Raw genomic sequence first — 19,818 nt, forward strand, 5'->3', positions numbered from 1 at the left:
TTTGGTCATTTTTGACAAAGCTTCAATTTCTTTTTCAGATACCAAACCCTCCAGAGAACTTAGAAATGAAAGTGGTTTATTAAATCATCTAACCACTAATCTGTAATCACAATTCTATTTACATTTAATCATTTCTTTTCATATTTGAATGTTCATCTTCTCAAACTCATTTGAAAAACCGCAGCCCAGTGGTCTAATTCACCAAGCTTGCTTTCCTAAATTCAAAAGTCCATCCAGCTTCAATCTGTAAATCTAATTAACACTTCAGACCTTCTGTAACTAATCAAAATTTTGAACGATATTAGCTCAAGAATGTTTTATAACTAATTTGAAAAATCATCATAGGCTTATATGGATAAAATCAATTTAGATTATATTTTCCAAGATGCCTTGAATAAAAAAACACCACTATTCATGATACTCTGTAATTTTTTTCCTTTAACTATAATGTTAAAAAGCGGGAATAGTGTTAACGTACCTTCTCTGCCAGTCTCTTGGCTTGAACTTGAATATCTGAGCTTGAATGATTATTGTTGTTTGCCAACAAAGAATCCAAAGAAAGCTGGAAATCAGCCACTTCTCTAAAGATAGACATTGAAATGAGAAACAGCTGTTGTTACCTTAAAACCATTGCTAGTGTTAACAAAGACTAATCACGGTGGCTTCTGTACACTTATAGCTTTATCAGAAGGTATTATACTTTCAAAATTTAAAGCAAAGAAATTAGAACTCACTGTGTATTTATTTACAATTTTTATTTCTTATCATCTTACACAATTCTTCTATTACCTAATTGTAGCTTTATAATATTATAACATATTAACTGATATCTATATAACCACCCACACTGACATCTTTAGATATTTAATAAGAAATCTGAAAATTACTCTGTCGGCAGTGTATCCTATCTTATCTGTCACTGGCATTAAACAACTTATTTTGGAGGGGTACTAGTGACTTCCTTTATATAACTGATGAAATTCTGAGAAAAGTCTAAAAATGTGTGACTTCTGGCTAACATCACATTTAAAAACATAGCACACGATGACTATTAAGAATTTCCCTAGGGGAAATTTCTATACTGTGGCTTAGTGGGTAAAGCTATCGTCTGAGGTACCAGCACCCCATATGGGTGCAGGTTAGAGTTCTTGCTGCTCTACATAAATCCAGTTCCCTACTAATGTGCCTGGGAAAGCAGCAGAAGGTGATCTAAGAACTTGGACCTCTGCCACCACGTAGGAGATGCAGAATAAGCTGCTGGCTTCGTTGTGGCCTTTAAAGGGGTCAACCAGTGGATGGAAGATCTCTCCCTCTCTGTAACTCTGCCTTTCAAATAAATTTTAAAAATGAACTAAGACCAAAAAAAAAAAAAAAAAGAATTTTCCAAAGCCTTAATCCATTATTCAGCGGCCTAGGTTGGATTACACTTACCAGCCAAACTCGTCTACTGAAATTTCAGGTGCAAATGAAGATCAAGTGAATCTACCAGTGTTTGTGTGATCTTGGGCATATTGCTTAAGCTCTGTACTTCAACAAAATGGTGAAAATAATGGTACCTACTTAATAATGTTGCTGCAAAGTTAAAAATATTGACCCAAGTTTTGATGTTAAATAAAAATGTTAAATAATAACAGTACTGATTTCTAGGAAATTCTTTCTGTACTTCTTTATATACTAACAAACTTGGCAAACTGTTTCTTTTCAAAGACTATTCTCTAACAAGTATGACAATTCAATTTTTTAAAACTTAGCTTTAATTGTGGACGCTCATATAAGATGTGAATGTGTCATTCTCACTAAGACTTTGATGACTCAAATATTTGTGCCAATAAATAATGCGTTAAAGTGAAGAAATTCATTTAATAAAATGGGAATAACACTCAAAACATGACAGAGTAACAAACACCAAAAATTTTAAAAATCAAGGAAAGTAAAGGAAAATTAAAAATAACAAGAATCCTAATAACAGTAATTGAAATGATACAGATACAAATTTACCAAACATTAAATTACAGCTTTTTGATCTATAGCTGGGACACTTTTGAAAAAATTTCATATTTGCAAAACAGTACAGTGCTCAAACAAAACACCACAGAAACACAAAGAAATCACATAATTCCTATATTTAAAAAAAAAATTATGACTAGGCAGCACCCAAGATTTTCTTCCAGATATGAATAACATACTAATATGATTCAAATTAAAAATTACATTATTTCACTAAAATAAAAAAAATTCCAAGTAGCCCTGCATCAGGACAAGAGTCCATGTTTATTAACACTGGTTTAACACAAACTTATTAAGAATATTTAAAATACAAATTCTGAAATTATGTGGATTCACCAGGAAGAAAAGTTTAACAGAGAATAAAATGCTTTAGGGAGATGAAGGAGTTCAACTACAGAATTACAGAGAGTTACAGAGACAGGGGTCTTCCATCTGCAGGTTCACTCCCTAGATGGCCATAACAGCCAGAGCTGAGCTGATTGGAAGCCAGGAGCCAGGAGCTTCTTCCAGGTATCCCACGCAGGTGCAGGGGCCCAAGGACTTGGGCCATCTTCTACTGCTTTCCCAGGCCATAGTAGCAAGCTGGATCAGAAGTGGAGCAGCCAGGACTCAAATCAGCGTCCATATGGGATGCAGCACTGCAGGCTGGGGCTTTAACCTGCTGTGCCACAGTACTGGCCCCTCAACTACTCTTATCAGCTGTGGTGGAATGAGGTGAAAAGGTCACATCAAGATGGCCACTGAGGTGAAAAGTTCATGCAAAGATGGCCGCTGAGGTGAAAAGGTCATGCCAAGATGGCCACTGACAACAGAAACTGCCTGGCAACAGGCCGAGATTGGATGGCTTCGGAAACCACATAACAGAGAAAACCACATGACAACAGAGCCTGACTGACGGCAGGCAGTGATCGGATGATTTCAGAAAAATTGATCTTCTGTATATAAAGAGAATTGAAAATGAATCTTGATGTGAATGGAAGGAGAGAGGGAGCGGGAGAGGGGAGGGTTGTGGGTGGGAGGGAAGTTTTGGGAGGGGGAAGCCATTGTAATCCATAAGCGGTACATTGGAAATTTATATTCATTAAATAAAAGTTAAAAAAAAAAAAAAAAGAAATTGCCTGGCAACAAGAGCCTGACTGGCAACAGGCTGTGATTGGATGGCTTTGGAAACTGCCTGGCAACAGGCTGTGATTGGTTGGGGCATAGACCGCCCCGTGACCGGATTGGCTGGTCTTGACTATATAAGCTATTGTACTAACTGAAATAAAGGAGTCTGCGGGCTGCTTGCCTCAAACTCACTTTCACCCCACTCCCAGGGTCTGTGTGGTGACTCCATGCCTCTTGCCCCCACCATGCTCCTCTCAGAAACGAATCCACTGCAACATTGTTGAGAAATCAACTGTAACAATCAGCATCCCAATTTTCTCTTTTGGGAGTTTTTAATTACACATCTAAAATAAATTCTTGCTTTTTCCATTTAAAGAGGAGTTTCTTGGGGCCGGTATTGTGGCTCAGCTGATTAAGCCACTTGCTACGGCAGCATACCATATCCAGGCATCAGTTTAAGTTCTACTACTCTTCTTGTGATCCAGCTCCCTGCTAAAGCACCAGATGATTGCCCAAGTATTGTCACCAATGTGAAAGACCAAGGCATTTGGAGCATGAAAAAATGATGGAAGATCTTATTTTCTTTCCCCCGTCACTGTTTCTCAAATCAATAAATCTTAAACAAAAAAACCAAAGAGTTTCTTGATATGAATTATATAATCATATAAAGTCAGAACCAAGAACAATCTAAATGTCCATCAACAGGGGAATGCTATATTACAACATTGGGGCTGGTGTTGTGGAGCTGTGGGCAAAACTGTTCCATGTGACACCAGCATCTGACGTGGGCATTGGTTTGTGCCCTGGCTGCTCTACTTCCGATCCAGATCCCTTGCTAATGGTCTGGGAAAAGCAGTGAAAGATGGCTCCAGTGCTTAGGCCCCTGCCACTCACGTGGGAGACCCAGATGAAGCTCCTGGCTTTTGACCTGGCCCAATGCTGGCAGTTGTGGCTATCTGGGGAGTGAACCAGCAGATGGAAGATCTCTGTCTCTGTCTCTTTCTCTCAGTCTCTCTATAACTCTTTTAAAATAAATAAATCTTAAAAAAAAGGAATATTACATTATTAAAAATGGCATTTACAAAAAAATTCAAATTATATCCTTGCACAGTTTTTTTTTTTTTTTAAAGTATTTATTTATTTGAAAGGTAGAGTAAGAGAGAGAGGGAGGGAAAGGGAGAACCAGAGCTGGGAAAAGCGAGAGAGAGAGAGAGAGAGAGACCTTCCATCTGCTGGCTCACTCCCCAAATGGCCTCAGTGGTTGAAGCTGGGTCAGGCCAAAGCCAGGAGCCTGAAACTCCATCAAGGTTTCCCACATATGGGTGGCAGGGGTAGGGACTCAAGCACTTGGGTCATGTTCGGCTGCTTTCCCAGGCACATTAGCATGATTGGAAGCAATAGCCAGCACTCAAACCAGCACTCACATGGATGCAGCTTTACAGGTGGTAGCTTAAGCTGCTATACCATGACACTGGACCCTGGCTGCAGTTTTACAGCTACATTTTTGTTAAGGGTTGAAAAACATGTTTAAAGAGAAAAAAATGAAAAAATACAATAACTTGCTGAAAGTCAGTTTTCTTCCCAAAGTACCTTGGGAACACTTTTTTCCTCATTCTTCTGTATTTCCCTCAATTTCCTTAAGCACATTGTATTTTGCCTTTTTTAAAATTTATTTATTTATTTATTTTTTTTTTATTTTTGACAGGCAGAGTGGACAGTGAGAGAGAGACAGAGAGAAAGGTCTTCCTTTTGCCGTTGGTTCACCCTACAATGGCCGCTGCGGTAGGCGCGCTGTGGCCGGCGCACCGCGCTGTTCCGATGGCAGGAGCCAGGTGCTTCTCCTGGTCTCCCATGGGGTGCAGGGCCCAAGCACTTGGGCCATCCTCCACTGCACTCCCTGGCCACAGCAGAGAGCTGGCCTGGAAGAGGGGCAACCGGGACAGGATCGGTGCCCCGACCGGGACTAGAACCCGGTGTGCCGGCACCGCAAGGCGGAGGATTAGCCTGTTGAGCCACGGCGCCGGCCTGTATTTTGCTTTTATGATACAAAAACAAATTAATATTTTTTAAACATTTAGTTATTTCTTTGAAAGTCAGAGTTAGAGAGAGGCAGAGGCAGAGAGGTTTTCCATCTGCTGGTTCACTTCCCAGGTGGCTAAAACAGCCAGAGCTAGGGCGGTCTAAAGCCAGGAGCTTCTTCCAAGTCTCCCACACTGGTGCAAGGGCCAGAGGACTTGGGCCATCTTCTACTGCCTTCCCAGGCCATAGCAGAGAGCTGGATCAGAAGTGGAGCAACCGGGACTTGAGCTGGCGCCCATATGGGATGCTGGCACTGCAGGTGGCAGCTTTACCCACAACACCATTGCGCTGGCCCCTTTAAAGGTTTTTTAAAAAATTAATTTGTTTTGGGGCCAGTGCTGTGGTGTAGGGGGTAATTTAATAATGTTAATGGCCTGGGAAAGCAGTGGAAGATGGCCCAAGTCCTTGGACACCTGCACCCACATGGGAGACCCGGAGGAAGCTCTTGGCTCTGGATCAGCACAGCTCTGATTGCTGCAGCCATCTGGGGAGTGAACTAGCAGATGCAAGACCTCTCTCTCTCTCTGCCTCTAACTCATCCTTCAAATAAATAAATCTTTAAACAAAAATCTTTAAAAAAAAAAAGATATAACATCTAGGCAATCAAAATAATCCAATGTGAAGGATGACAGTGAGTAATGGCATTAGATGAAACAAAACCTGTCCTGTTTAGAAGATGATGGGCAATGGAAAAAGTAGTTTGTACAAATTAGTCTTCTACTTTCATATTTCTTATAATTAAGAAAATAAGTTTAAAATGCAACAGCTATTTTCTCAGTACTTTTGAGGAGTTGTGGGTGTGTTGGTATGAAATCCTTATACTTCAGTGCCTCTCAAGTTACTGATTCTGTCCACTATTGGAAGTATTATATAGGATTATATAAGAGTTCCACTATAGCTGAAAATAGTTTAGAGTGGAGTCAGCTCTGTGGTGTGGTAGGTCAAGCCTCTGCCTGTGGCACTAGCAATCCATACATGCACCAGTTCATGGCCTGGATGCTCCACTTTCAATCCGGCTCTCTGCTAATGGCCTGGGAAAGCAGGGAAAGTGCTTAGGCCTGTGCACCCATGTGGGAAATCAAGAAGAAGCCCCTGGGTCCTGGCTTTGAATTGGCCCAGCTCCAGCTGGGGAGTGAACTAGCAGATGGAAGACCTTTCTTTGTCTCTCCCTGTCTGTAACTCTCCCTCTCAAATAAGTAAATCTTTAAAAAAGAAAAAAAAAAAAAAACAAAACAAAACAAAAAAAAAAAAAAAAAAAACAAGCGAGAGAATAGATCTGAGGACATGGATCCATATTGTATTAAAAAAAAACACACACATCAAGAAAAATATTTTGGAGCTGGCACTGTGGCACAGTGGGTAAAGCCGCTGCCTTCATTGCCAGCATCCCATATGGGCACTAGTTCAAGTCCAGCTGTTCCACTTCTTATCTAGCTCTCTGCTATGGCCTGGGAAGGCAGTAGAAGATGGCCCAAATCCTTAGGCCCCTGCACCTGTGTGGGAGACCTGGAAGAAGTTCCTGGCTCCGGATGGGATCTGCCCCAGTCACAGCCATTTGGGGAGTGAACCAGCAGATGGAAGACCTCTCTTCCTCCCTCTCCCACTGCCTCTGTGTAATTCTGCATTTAAATAAATAAATAAATCTTTAAAAAAAGGAGAAAAATATTTCTTAATTGTCTTTGTATTTAATAATATTCTAGAATAAATTTAGAAATATAAAACAATTAGGCTTGATTTTAGACCTACAAGGAATATCTGAGTTTATTACAGAAAAGTGGTAGAGGTTCTCTGCAAGAAAAATTAAAACATACAGAATTTTACACTGATAGTACAGAAAAATTTGTAAGTCCTCAGCAATATTTTATTTTTTAAAAATATTTTTCTATAAATCAAAGTCTTAGTCCTTCAAGTAGAGGTAAGTAGAGCAAATTGTCTTCAAAATATGGGCCAAGATAGTTCAGCTTATTAAAAGCCCTTGAAACATAAAACTGAGACATTTCCCTTATTATGTAGAATGTAACTTACAGGTTTTATGAAATAGGTAACCCAGTTTGAAAGGTTACAAGAATAATGGGATCTCTGGTTAGTGGGTGCCTCTGTTCTTGGAACTCAATATAAAGGAATTTGTAATGGGCCATTTTATAAATGCTCTCTTTTCTTATAAGGTCAAATGTAGCCTTTCTCTTCCTTTACCATTTATTTCTTTGTACTATTCTAGGAACAAGAATATTCATACCACTCTGAAAGTCCTGACAACATCAAGGAAATGAAATACAACGACATAATACAATGGTAATTTTATTTTTACATCTCTTCCAAGATAAGGCCACATAGTAGTATTTTTTTATTATTATTAACTGAATTAGAGAGCGTTTTATTCAAGTACTGATGTTTTCTAACCAAATGGTCAATCAATAAGTTTCGACGAGGGTGACTAAATAAAATAGATACCACCCTGCATCCAAGAAGGCAACGGCAGTTGTATGCGGTCCTAACCAATAGTTTTCTATCACTGGAAGTCCTCAAACGGAAACTCAACAAACAAATCAATACACAAAATTGGAGATAAATATGGCATAACAGTATTCAAGTATCAGATGGTTATAGTCTTTATTGTCCCTTCAAAACCTTGTGATCCTAACTACTATAGTTCTTTTACTTGTTAACAGAATTAAATTTGAACCTCATTCCCAAAGACGTTGCAATTATAATTTTATGTTTCTTTATGCTAGTAATTAACAAAAGTATAATCTGCCAAATGAAAACATCTAAAATACAGATTCTGATTTCATTATTAAGTCAAATGAAAAATATGTTATGATTAATTTCAAGGACTACTCTGTAAATCAAACAATAATTTTTTTTAAATCAACAAAGTTAGCAACATTTTCGATTGCTACAAATATGTTATACTTAACTCTTTTCTGGAAACTGGAACTGCAGATATTGACTTGATCAAGTTTTCTGGTGGAAGATCCAACACTCTGGAAAGCTAAACAAAAAGAATAAAACAGAGCAAGATGTTGACATATCTGTTCCAGATTCAATGCAATTTTATTTAGCAATAAAAAGAATAAACTATTGATACATCAAACATGAATGAACTTCAAATGCAGTATGGTAAGTGAAAGATGGCAGATTCAAAAGGGTTCAGAAAATCCAAAATTGTAAGGATGAAGAACAGATTTGTGGTTGCCAGAGGATGAGGATAATGACCTGAAAGCAGCAAAGAGAATCGATCACCATTAAGATTAATTTTATCACTCTGAAAACGATCACTTAGAAGCTGTGTTTTTCATGCATAATATATTATCATACTAATTTAGAGTATATGATTGGATATACACAAAACTGTAAATATATATATATATATATTTTACAGACAGAGTGGACAGTGAGAGAGAGAGACAGAGAGAAAGGTCTTCCTTTGCCGTTGGTTCACCCTCCAATGGCCACCGCGGCTGGCACGCTGCGGCCGGCACACCGCACTGATCCAAAGGCAGGAGCCAGGTGCTTCTCCTGGTCTCCTATGGGATGCAGGGCCCAAGCACTTGGGTCATCCTCCACTGCACTCCCGGGCCATAGCAGAGAGCTGGCATGGAAGAGGGGCAACCGGGACAGAATCCGGCGCCCCGACCGGGACTAGAACCCGGTGTGCCGGCGCCGCAAGGCGGAGGATTAGCCTATTGAGCCACGGCGCCGGCCTACAAAACTATAAAAATATATTTTTAATGTGTATATTTAATTGTATACTGATGCAGATAAGTAACTAAAAAAGGATTAATTTGTAATTTTAGAAGTAACTTCTAAATTTAAAAATTTTTTCCTAAATAGAAACAAAGAGGAGCCACCAAAGACCCAAAGATAATTCTTTTTCCCATTAAGAAGTCATTATTGGGTGGCTACTGTGTGCTAGGCATTGTTCTAGGTGTTGGGGAGATAGAGGTGAACAAAACAGGAAAAAAATTCTTTGGCATTTAAAAATAATCAAGTAAACAAATAGGGATTATCTGATTCCCAGAGCCTATCAAAGGTTTATTTATCACAATAGCAGGGATGGATACATTTGTATTTCTTAAAAGCTCCTTTGGTGGGGCCAGTGCTGTGGCAGCAGGTTAATGCCCTGGCCTGAAGCGCTGGCACCCATATGGCCCAGCTGCTCCACTTCCTATCCAGCTCTCTGCTATGGCCTGGGAGGGCAGCAGAGGATGGCCCAGGTCCTTGGGCCCCTGCACCCATGTGGGAGACCCAGGAGAAGCTCCTGACTCTTGGCTTCAGATCGGCACAGCTCTGGCCATTGCGGCCAGTTGGGGAGTGAACCATCGAATGGAAGACCTCTCTCTCTCTCTCTCTCTCTCTCTCTCTCTGCTTCTCCTCTGTGTAACTCTGACTTTCAAATAAATAAATCTTTTAAAAAACAGAAAAGCTCCTTCTGTGATTGTCATGCAGAGCCAAAGTCATGGACTCCCGCCTTAATCAGACCCTCAGTTCACTTGAGGAGATATTCCCATGTATTGAATGATATGCATGTCTTACCTACCTTTGTATTTCCTTCTAAGTTCTCATTTCATGAACTATGAAGCAATAAGATTTACATAAAAGATCTCTCCCTCTGCCTTTCAAATAAATACTTAAAAATCTTAAAACTGGCTTAATCTTTCTTTCCCACCTCCTCAGTCTTGATGTAAGCTCAACATTGTATCAGCCATGGTTGTGGAATTAGGAGAGAGGACAGGGAATGTTCAGGTAAACAGGAGAATTAAAGAATTAAAGAGCATAAGAAGTCTCTTTCACTGTTTAGAAGGAACAAACTTAAAATCAAAGCCACTGTCTCCCAATGACTAATACTATTTACTCTTCTATTGTCAACAGAAGTAAATTCTAAATTTCACAAACACATTAAAATATTTGCAGACTTAGAGCTATCATTTATCTTTATGATATTCTGTACATTTCTAGTTTGGCCTAGTACATGTAAATGTAAATCTCAGGATGTAGTCTATGTTTTTAAATTTCTGAACTTTGGAAAGTGATTCACTTCATCCTCTACCAAAGGTTATTTCCTTAGGATATAGTCCCAGGAATGTATAAATATTTCTGAGGTATTTATAAAATAAAACATAACAAACAGTTCATGTTTATACTATGAAATGTTCTAGCCAGTAAACATACACAATTTATAAAGGTTCTATTTTAATCTCTTTTACAAAAAAAAATAGATTAAAATTCCACTTCTATTTTTACTAGCTGTGAGACCTTAGGAAAGTCATTTTGCATGAATGAGCTTCAGTTTTCAGATGAAATATGGAGATAATAAAACTACCAAGTAATAAACTAGGACTCTTGTGAGGGTTAAAAAAGAAGTCCTAAGATTTCCTTCTCCCTTTAAAATGTCATTAGCGTATTTTTGAACATAACATCTTCCAAATTTATAACCAGTTAAAATTTTCTGCCTAACTTAACTATAATTTAACTCTACTAAAAAACCTTAGTGATGTAGATGAATTTCAAAGCATTTCAGCTGCCATATAAATTGTGTGCTTAGGTAGCAATAAAATACATACATTAGGGGCAGGAGCTTGGCCTGGCAGTTAAGATACCTCATATTGCAGTACCTCAATTTGTGGCCTAGCTCCACAAATCCAGCACAGGGGTTAAGCTCTGAAGAGTTTAAGCACATAAAAATAAACTGGAGATACAAAAACATACCAGATAATCTAAGATCAAAACTGTTACTGTTCGGAGAGTATTCATTGCAATGGTTAGTAATGCTTCCTGGAACACTTGTATCTCACATAGGAGTGCCTGGGTTCAAATCTCTGCTCCACTTTGGAGCCATCTTCCTGCTAATTTGCCCTCAGGGAAGCAGCAGGTAATGGCTCAAGTGTTTGGATCCTTGCCACCCTTATGGGAGACCTATATGGAGTTATGACTCTTGGCTGTTGTAGGCATCTGGGGGAGTGAACCAGTGGATAGAAGATCTCTGTCTCTGCTGCTCTGAATTTATTTATTTTTTTTAAGACTTATTTCATTTATTTGGAAGAGGTACAGAGAGAGGTGGAGACAGAGAGAGGTCTTCCATCCACTGGTTCATTCCCCAAATGGCCACAACTGCCAGAGCTGAGCCAATCCAAATCCAGGAGCCAGGAGCTTCTCCCAGACTCCCACAGGGTTATAGGGGCCCAAGGACTTGGGCCATCCTCTGCTGCTTTCCAAGGCGCATTAGCAAGGAGCTGGATCGGAAGTGGAGCAGCTAGGACTTGAACTGGCGCCCCCACAGAATGCTGGCACTGTAGGCCAGGGTTTTAACCTGCTGAATTTTTAGCAAAAGATAGTTACTGTGCTTCTGGCAACCATATAATACAAAGGGAATCTATACAGCACGTTGTACCCAGTAACAGGTCCAGCAAGTCAATAGGACCAAACTTTTCCTAAATCAACTCTAAGACTAAAGTTTCTTATTCACAAGAAAATAAATACCAAAAGAACAGTTTCAATAGTTTTACAAAAGGCACTAGGGTTGGTGTGGAAGGGGAGTTACAGTTTTAGGGATACAGTTCAATTTTGCAACATGACAAGAATTCTGCAGATAGATGGTGGTGATGGTTGCACAACAATATAATGTACTTAGTGTCACTGAATTGCACAAATGGTTATGATGGTAAATTTTATGCGTATCTACCCACAATTTAAAAACAAACAAAAACCTAGAGAGAAAGACTTAGAGAAAGATGTCTGTGATAAAGAGATGGAATGACAACTTCTTCAAATAATCTCCTTCCTTTTGGTTTTCACTCAATATCAAGAAGAAAAGGCAGGAAGCAAAGTAAAAAGGTAAGTGGGCTGTTTTTCCAGCAGCAGATAACATAAGGTAGGCACAGCCCAAAATCATAAACTCTGAAAGCTGATAATCAAGGAAAGACACAGAAGATTCTAAGGCAGAACAGAAAAGCCCTGTTTGCCAAGGCTCCCAGCTCAATCCTCATAATCCTCATAGAAATGAGTTCATTTTCATTAATTCCCAAATCTTAAGAGAAATGAATTAAGAGAATTTGCTTTTCCTCTGTGACTGGGAGATGGTACGGAACTGTGGGAGAGAGTAAAACAGAGAAGTACACTCCAGTACTTTTCAAGAGAAGAAAAATTGTAGGGTAGCATGCTGAGCACGTTCCCAATGGAAATGCAGTGCATTCCCCAATCACAGGGAGCAAACCCTGATTGGTGTTCTGTAAGCAGCGAGAATTTTATAGCAAAATAGAAAAATTCCACGGTTAAACAAAATTTCAGTATGTTACATTAGAGTTCAGGAATAATGTACACATGTCACAACCACCAAAAGGACAGAGATAAAAGAGGAGTGGAAAGCTGCAGTTATCCTTGCAACCACAAAAGTGAGGTGAACCGAGAACAAATGTGACAGGGAGTGAAGAAGTAAAATCTACACAACAACACATATAAAGCCTGGGCAGAGCTGCCAAGCATAAAAAAGAGGGAAAAGCAGCAGCATCACAAACCAGCAAAGAAAATAAAAGAGACAGAGAAGGGAGGGAAGCGACAGACTGAAAGAAGACAAAAGATGTGGCATACAAGAGTTCAAAAGCAGTCATAACTGAAAACAAAATTATGGCGGTTGCAGGCATTTCGCAGTCATTAAGATGCACTAAGGATGCAAACATCCCATACTGGAATGCCTGGGTTCAAGTCTGGACCCTGCTCCGGATTCCAGCTTCCCACTAACATGCACCCTGGGCAGCAATGATGGCTCAAGTAGTGGGTGCCCCCCCACCCATGAAGGTGTCCTCGGTTGAATTTCCAGCTCTTGACTTGGCCTGGCGCAGCCCACCCCCACCTGTGGCAGGCATTTGGGGAAAGAACCAGGGAATAGGAGATAGGCACCCTCCTGCCAACATCGTCTGTGTATCTTTCAACTGAACAAAAATGGCTGCCATCTGGTGAGTGAACCAGATGATGGAAGCTCTCTTTCAAAATAAATAAATAAATCTTCAAAGAAAAGAGATTTATTTATTTATTTATTTGAAAGTGTAACAGAGAGAGAGGGAGATTGTCCATCCACTGGTTCACCCCCAAGATGGCCACAATGGCCAGGGCTGGTTTGGGTTGAAGCCAGGAACCTGGAATTCTATCCAGGTCTCTCACATAGGTGTTGGGGTGGGCCATCTTCTGCTGCTTTCCCAGGCACATCAGCAGGGATCTGGATCAGAAGTGCAACTGCTGGGAACTTGAATTGGTGCTCATGTGGGATGTAGGTGTGATAGGCAGTGGCTTAACTTGCTGTATCACAACTCTGGCTCCATGAACAATATTTAAAATGATGTCATGGATGGGCTAAAATCATCTCAGAATAAAGACATTAAAGGACAGAGATTAAAGCATCCAGAGAAAAACTAAAACTGTGGACAAAAAATTGTGTTAGGAAAGTTGGTGTTCCCCAAAATACAAAAGAAGGAAAAATGGAAAATAAGCAAGCAGACAAAAAGATGGTAGGTGGATTGATTTTTCAGCAGCAAATACATAAGGATAGAGACACAAAGCCCAAAGCTACAAACTTTAAATTTGACAGCCAAGAAAATCAGCAAAAGATTCCAAAGCAGAATGGAATAGCCTGATTTGGCAGGGGTCCTAACTTGGTCTCACTTATCAGAAGCCCTAGAGATCAATCAATAGAACTCAAGAAAAAATAAAATGTATTCATAGACTTATTTTGGCTTCCCCAAAAGCAGGGTCTAAGAAAGGGACTTGCATGGAGGTGGTTTATTTGGGAAATGATTCCCTAAGGCAGAAGTGACAGAAAGCTCAAAAAAAATGGGAAAACATCCTAGAAATAAAAAACCAAATCTAAATTGCGGTACTTTTTATTGCAATATCACACCACTCAGGTAAAAATCAGACCTCCACGCATCATTATGAAGTTTTTTTTTTTTTTTAACTGAGTCAAACAAAGCAAAAAGCCTAAGTTGCAGAAAGATATTTATAGTCTGATACCACTGAGATAAAATTTAACAATTTGGAAAATAATTCTAATTAGTGATCTATTTATAGGTAGTGAATGACACACACAGGTATAATGAACGCAAATTTTCAGATACATTACCTGTTATGTGAGGAAACAGTTTGCACCTAGGGATGAGAACTCAGGGGAATGTAACAGTGTTTGTAATATGTTATATTTCAATCTGGGTAACAGGTATGTAGCTACTAGCTGTATTCTTCTCTATGATTAAGTATTTCATTAAAAACAAATGCAAAGTATCAATCAAAATAAATTGTCAAGTCAGGAAAATATATAACACAGAAAATTCAGCACTGAAATACATCCTGATTAAGTTACATTTCAAAAAATAAAGCACCAATCAATAAAACTCCATGGGAAACAAAACAACTGTACTTTCCTTTGTAATCAGCCATGTTACCTAATCAAAAAGAACATGATCTGAGTACAGCAAATAATTTAGTAATGATAATATATAGAACTAGATTTATGCAATAGAGAAGTTGCAAACTGGTATGCATGTTTCACCAGCTCAGTTTTGTTTTATTTGAATTATGTGCCAACATATAAAAATGGAAAACTTTCACAACACATTGGGATTGTTGTGTGCCTTTGCATCAATGACATGAGAGAGAACATTCCAATTCAAAACCAAACAATCTGGGGCCAGCATTGTGGCGTAGCAGGTAAAGGCACTGCTGCAATACCAGCATCCCATATGGGCGCTGGTTTGTGTCCTGACTGCTCCACTTCCAATCCAGCTCCCAGCGAATGGCCTGGGATAAGCCGCAAAAGATGGCCCAAGTGTCTGGGCCTCTGCCACCCACGTGGGAGACCTGGATGAAGCTCCTGGTTTCTGGTCTCCAGCCTGGCCTGGTGCTGGCCATTGTGGTCATCTGAAGAGTGAACGAGCAGATCTCTTTTGATCTCTTTCTCCTTCTCTCTGTAACTCTGGCATTCAAAATAAATAAATCTTTAAAAAAAAAAATCTGCTGTTATTCCTTTATTTCTAGAGGACAATTTTTACACTATTTCTTAGTCTATTTTGACATTATTTCTAAGCATGCTAATTGTTCAATGATTAAGCCTCCTTTTGACACTTTTTAGGATTCGTGTATTTGAGATGCAACAATTTTATAAAAAAAAAAAAAAAAGGTTATAAGAAAAAAAAAAGCACCACAAACCCTTCTTGAAAAACTTATAAAAAAAGCCAGCCAAGTAAGCCATGTATCAGGAAAAAAATCTTATCCAATTCAACATAAAATGAACAGGAGACAAGTTGTGCAGCTATGTTTAATAAACACACTATACATTTCATAAACTTTAGTTGACCAACTCAAATTAGTAAAGGTAGAGAAAAGAGAGAATGTCCTCATCTCTCATGAGGGGTTGATACTATCTAAACTTAAAATATCAAGATGTTTTTTAAAACATCCTAAATTTTAATTTTTTCTTTTTACAATCCTTTTCTTGTTTGTAGAACTCTCATTCAAGAAATATATCAATAATTCTTTGAATAGCACCTTTGGGATTTTTTTGTTGAATTCAAACAAAACTTTATGTAATACTTTAATTAAAGCAGTAATTTTGGTACATGAGGAACCACACTACCAGTTAGGTTTAGTATGCTGGACATTATGAACTGTAAAATTTTAAAAATATGCAACACAACTCAGTTTTTATAAAAAAGTATATCTATCCAGTCTTCATTCTCATTTTCTTTCATTTTGCCCACATCTCTGCACAGAAATATATAAAATCAACATTACTGATGATTTACAGAGTTTATTAAAACTCTTTGCACCTATTGGTGTTGTTTTTTACAATGAGTAGGACTTATTTTAGAAAAAAAAAGTGGAGGGAGTGGGGGGTTTCTTTATCAAGCCACAACTTTTAAGAAATTCCTGTTGGAAATTAAACAGTTTGCCTCAGATATGTAGCTCTCTCCTTATCAACTCCATGTAGGGCTAAACATTCACCAAAGGTAATGGATGACAGATAAGTCCTCCACACCATAAAGTGGAGGTGGTGGGGAAGGGAGATTACAAATATCCCACCCTCAGATATTCTAATATCGGCTTTTGTGGAATGCACACAATATACCAAACATAATTCTAAGCACACTATATATATCAATTCACTGCATCCTGATAATAACCTCATAAGGTACCTAATTTTCTAGGTAAGGTACACAGAACTTACAAATTTATCAGAGGGGAAGCTGGTTTTAAACTCAAGTCTTCCATGGTCAATATTCTTAATTACTACATCAGCAGTTCTCTCACTTTGCTGCATTTTGGAATGACTTGGGTATCTTTAGAAAACACTGATGCTTTGCTTTAGTGTTTAATTAGTGTGCCCTGGGTAGCAGGCCATTAAAAGCCTTCCTAGATGATTCTAATGTGAAGTGAAGTGTGGAGACCACTGCACCACACTCTTCTATCTCTGGGTCTTCAGAGGCAGGGGTTATCAAGCCTGGATGAACATCAGAATCACCTGATGATTTTTTTCTTCAAAGCTCTCACCTGACCCCAGGCCAATGGACCTGAGTTTAGGTACTTTCAAATGATGCTCAAGTGATTCTACTCTGCAGAACAAGGCTCCAGAAGCAACGCTTTGGGAAGATACCAGTTGCTTCTCACTTCAACAACTGTGTCAAGACTAGTAAATGCTTTTAATTAGACATTTTTCCTTCAAATGGTGCAACAATAAATAAAGAAAAAGAACCATGGTTTGGTGGCCAAATGCTAGATAGCATAGTTTTTAATTCACTTACATTCAGATCAATACAGAACTATTCTGAAACAGTAAAATTTTCTTCACCAGTCTCCATGATTGGATTTAGGGCTTTCTCTGATCCAACTGTGCCTATAGGTTTCCTGAACTACAGGTTTCTTTTTCTCCTTCATGTAATGCTGTTTCCCCTGGCATTGGGCTAAGACTAGTACTGGTAAAAGGGTCTACTGGTAACTATTTACTTGAGGCACTGATGTACATTAATCTACAGTCCATATCCCAGTTTTGGGTGTTTTTTTTGTTTTTGTTTTTGTTTTTTTTTTTGACAGGCAGAGTGGATAGTGAGAGAGAGAGACAGAGAGAAAGGTCTTCCTTTTTGCTGCTGGTTCACCCTCCAATGGCCGCTGCGGCCGGCGCATGTGGCTGATCCGAAGCCAGGAGCCAGGCGCTTCTCCTGGTCTCCCATGCGGGTGCAGGGCCCAAGGACTTGGGCCATCCTCCACTGCCTTCCCGGGCCATAGCAGAGAGCTGGCCTGGAAGAGGAGCAACCGGGATAGAATCCGGCGCCCCAACCGGGCTTAGAACCCGGTGTGCCGGCGCCGCAAGGTGGAGGATTAGCCTGTTAAGCCACGGCGCGGGCCTGTTTTGGGGTTTTAAGAGTTATTTTTTATTTGATAGGCAGAGTTACACAAACATATACTCAATATTAGTTTCTAGTTTTTCAACTCAACTTTTCTTTACAAGGAAGAATATATAGCTTTTGCAAAACTATACACAGTGAATTTCCAGTCACAGCATTATCTTGTTATAACAGTTGAGAATAGAAACCACCTATTCCCACATGGTTTGGAATCTAAGGTCTGTCTATATTAACATTTCTTTATCATCATTAGCATACCTTCACTATTCTAGGAGAGTCTTCCCCAGGCAAATAAGGATTAAAATCTATCAATTCTTCAACAGTTTATGCCTCAAGTCTCTTTGCCTTGCCCTTTCCACCAATCAAGCTGTTTTATCAAGATTGCTATCCAGTCCTACCAAAGCCAAATCCCACTAACCCCTTCAAACTCTGCCACCTGAAAGACCAACTTTCAACCTTACTTCAATTTTTCAATAAAATGTGACCTTGCCTTTTAAGAGACTGCCAAAGCTATGAGGAGGTGTTGTTCTCCCTTACACCAGTAAGCAATAAACTCAGCTTTGTTTTATTCACATATAGCAGGACTTCATATTGGACAGGGTAGTACCCCTGCAGGCATAATGAAAGGCAGATGGTTGTCCTCAAAAATGTCTAGAAACACTGTAAAAATGAGCTCAGGTAAACTATACACCAGGTAAAAAATGTCCATTAATAAAAAGGAAATGGGTTTGTCATGAGCACAACAAGCAGTTTCCCTACAAAATTCTACAGGGGGCCTGTGAGTTTTAAATTTTTTTGGTGAATTCCAGTTTTTTTATTCCATTATTACAGCTCTGTTCAAATACGATTCTGAGTCAAGAAAAATAGTCTTATATATCTCAAATATCATTCTGGAACAGGCTGCCAACGTGACTGCAAAAGAAACAACTAGCCTTTTGATGGATCTAATTTGATCCAGATCCATCACCAACTTCACTCAGTTTGAGAACCCTTATTTCTACAGGGTCTAACACGGTCAAGGATTTTCCACCCAAATAAAGCAGACAAAATTGTGGGGTGAGAAGCAGTGAGGGAAGCAACAAGTGCTTTTCAAGGTTCACTCTTCACTCAGAGAAATTGATCTCGGCCGTATCCCCGACCCTCCACACTAGCTATCTGCCTCTGTAGCTTCGAAGAGGGAGGAGCTAGCAGAAATAAACAGGATTCCTCAGAACCCGCCCTCCCCGCCGACTGAGTACTGGCTCGCAGAGATGGACGTGTTATGGGGCCCATGGCTCCGCGGTGGCCCTGCTTCTGCCGGCTCCGGGATCCGTACCTGACCTGCGATGGACCTACGGAAGCCACACGCCATGTCCGTCCCGGTAAGCGCGTCCGCACCCTCAGCTCCCGGGCCTCTTCACGCCCTCCTGTACAGGCCCCGCCTCCGCGCGCCGGAAGCACGCCCCGGGGGGCGGTGCCGACCAATCAGGAAGGCTCGTGGCCAGCCACTGACCTCTGCCCTCGCCGCCGCGAGGGCGCGCGGGAAATCCCGAGTGCATTGCGATTCCGCTGGGCCGTTGTGACTATGGCCACCTCCTCGGTGTCCAAGGTACGTGGCGGGCGGGAGCTCACTGGGGCTCCGCCGGCGCCTCATTGCTTCTTGAAGAAGGCAAGAAGTGGAGGTTACGTAGGGTCCAGCTCCCTGGCCGGTTCAAGGGGTGGAAGTGGTGGAGTCTCTTTGCAGCATATTAAATTGAGGCCAGCTTTGGTTGTGGGGCGAGGACCGGGATCTGCCTTGTGGTGCGGCTTAGGAGGATTTTTAAGTTCTTTGTACAGGTCACATGCCGTGAGCATTGGCCTAGTGTCGCTTACTTTTGTTCCTTTTATATTTACTGTGCACCAGGCACTCCGTTAGATGCTGAGCTGAGGGGGTGAGCAAAATACACTCCGTTTCTGCACTGAAGGTCACAGATTGAGTTGTGTTAGCAAGATAAACAGTTCTGAATGAGAGAAGAGCTGAAAGAACGTAATAATACAGATTGCTAGGTCATTGATGACTTTTGGGAGAAAGTGACATTTTGAGACCTGAAAAATGAGTAGAAGTTAGGCAAAGGATAGGAGCAAGGCTAAGGACAAAGAGAATAGCATATTTGGGGGCCCAGAGGACAAAAGGAATATACCTTGTAAGTGTGATAGATCCTTTGTTACAGAAAACCCGATTGGACAGTGCCTAAAGGATGGTCTTCAGTCCTATTGTAAG

The 19,818-nt window shown here is 40.1% G+C and overlaps 2 protein-coding genes across 12 annotated transcripts in view; one reads left to right on the forward strand and one right to left on the reverse strand.

The window, feature by feature from the left end:
• The window catches only part of RARS2 (arginyl-tRNA synthetase 2, mitochondrial), an 82,647-nt gene extending 63,665 nt beyond the window's left edge, over positions 1–18,982 (reverse strand). For both annotated transcript variants that reach the window (XM_062186476.1, XM_062186475.1), the window contains exons 1-3: positions 18,895–18,982; positions 8,112–8,185; positions 479–581 (exon numbers count right to left, since the gene is read on the reverse strand). In XM_062186476.1, the coding sequence (XP_062042460.1) occupies positions 479–581; positions 8,112–8,185; positions 18,895–18,930 (213 nt within the window). In that variant the 5' untranslated portion in view covers positions 18,931–18,982. The remainder of the gene's footprint in view (positions 1–478; positions 582–8,111; positions 8,186–18,894) is intronic.
• A 112-nt stretch (positions 18,983–19,094) lies between these two features.
• ORC3 (origin recognition complex subunit 3) overlaps positions 19,095–19,818 on the forward strand; it is an 87,624-nt gene continuing 86,900 nt past the window's right edge. For all 10 annotated transcript variants that reach the window (XM_062186483.1, XM_062186490.1, XM_062186484.1 and 7 more), the window contains exon 1: positions 19,095–19,167. In XM_062186483.1, coding sequence (XP_062042467.1) covers positions 19,144–19,167 — 24 coding nt within the window. In that variant the 5' untranslated portion in view covers positions 19,095–19,143. The remainder of the gene's footprint in view (positions 19,168–19,818) is intronic.

Source organism: Lepus europaeus, chromosome 3 (assembly GCF_033115175.1).
Source record: "Lepus europaeus isolate LE1 chromosome 3, mLepTim1.pri, whole genome shotgun sequence".
NCBI classification, from domain to species: Eukaryota; Metazoa; Chordata; class Mammalia; order Lagomorpha; family Leporidae; genus Lepus; species Lepus europaeus.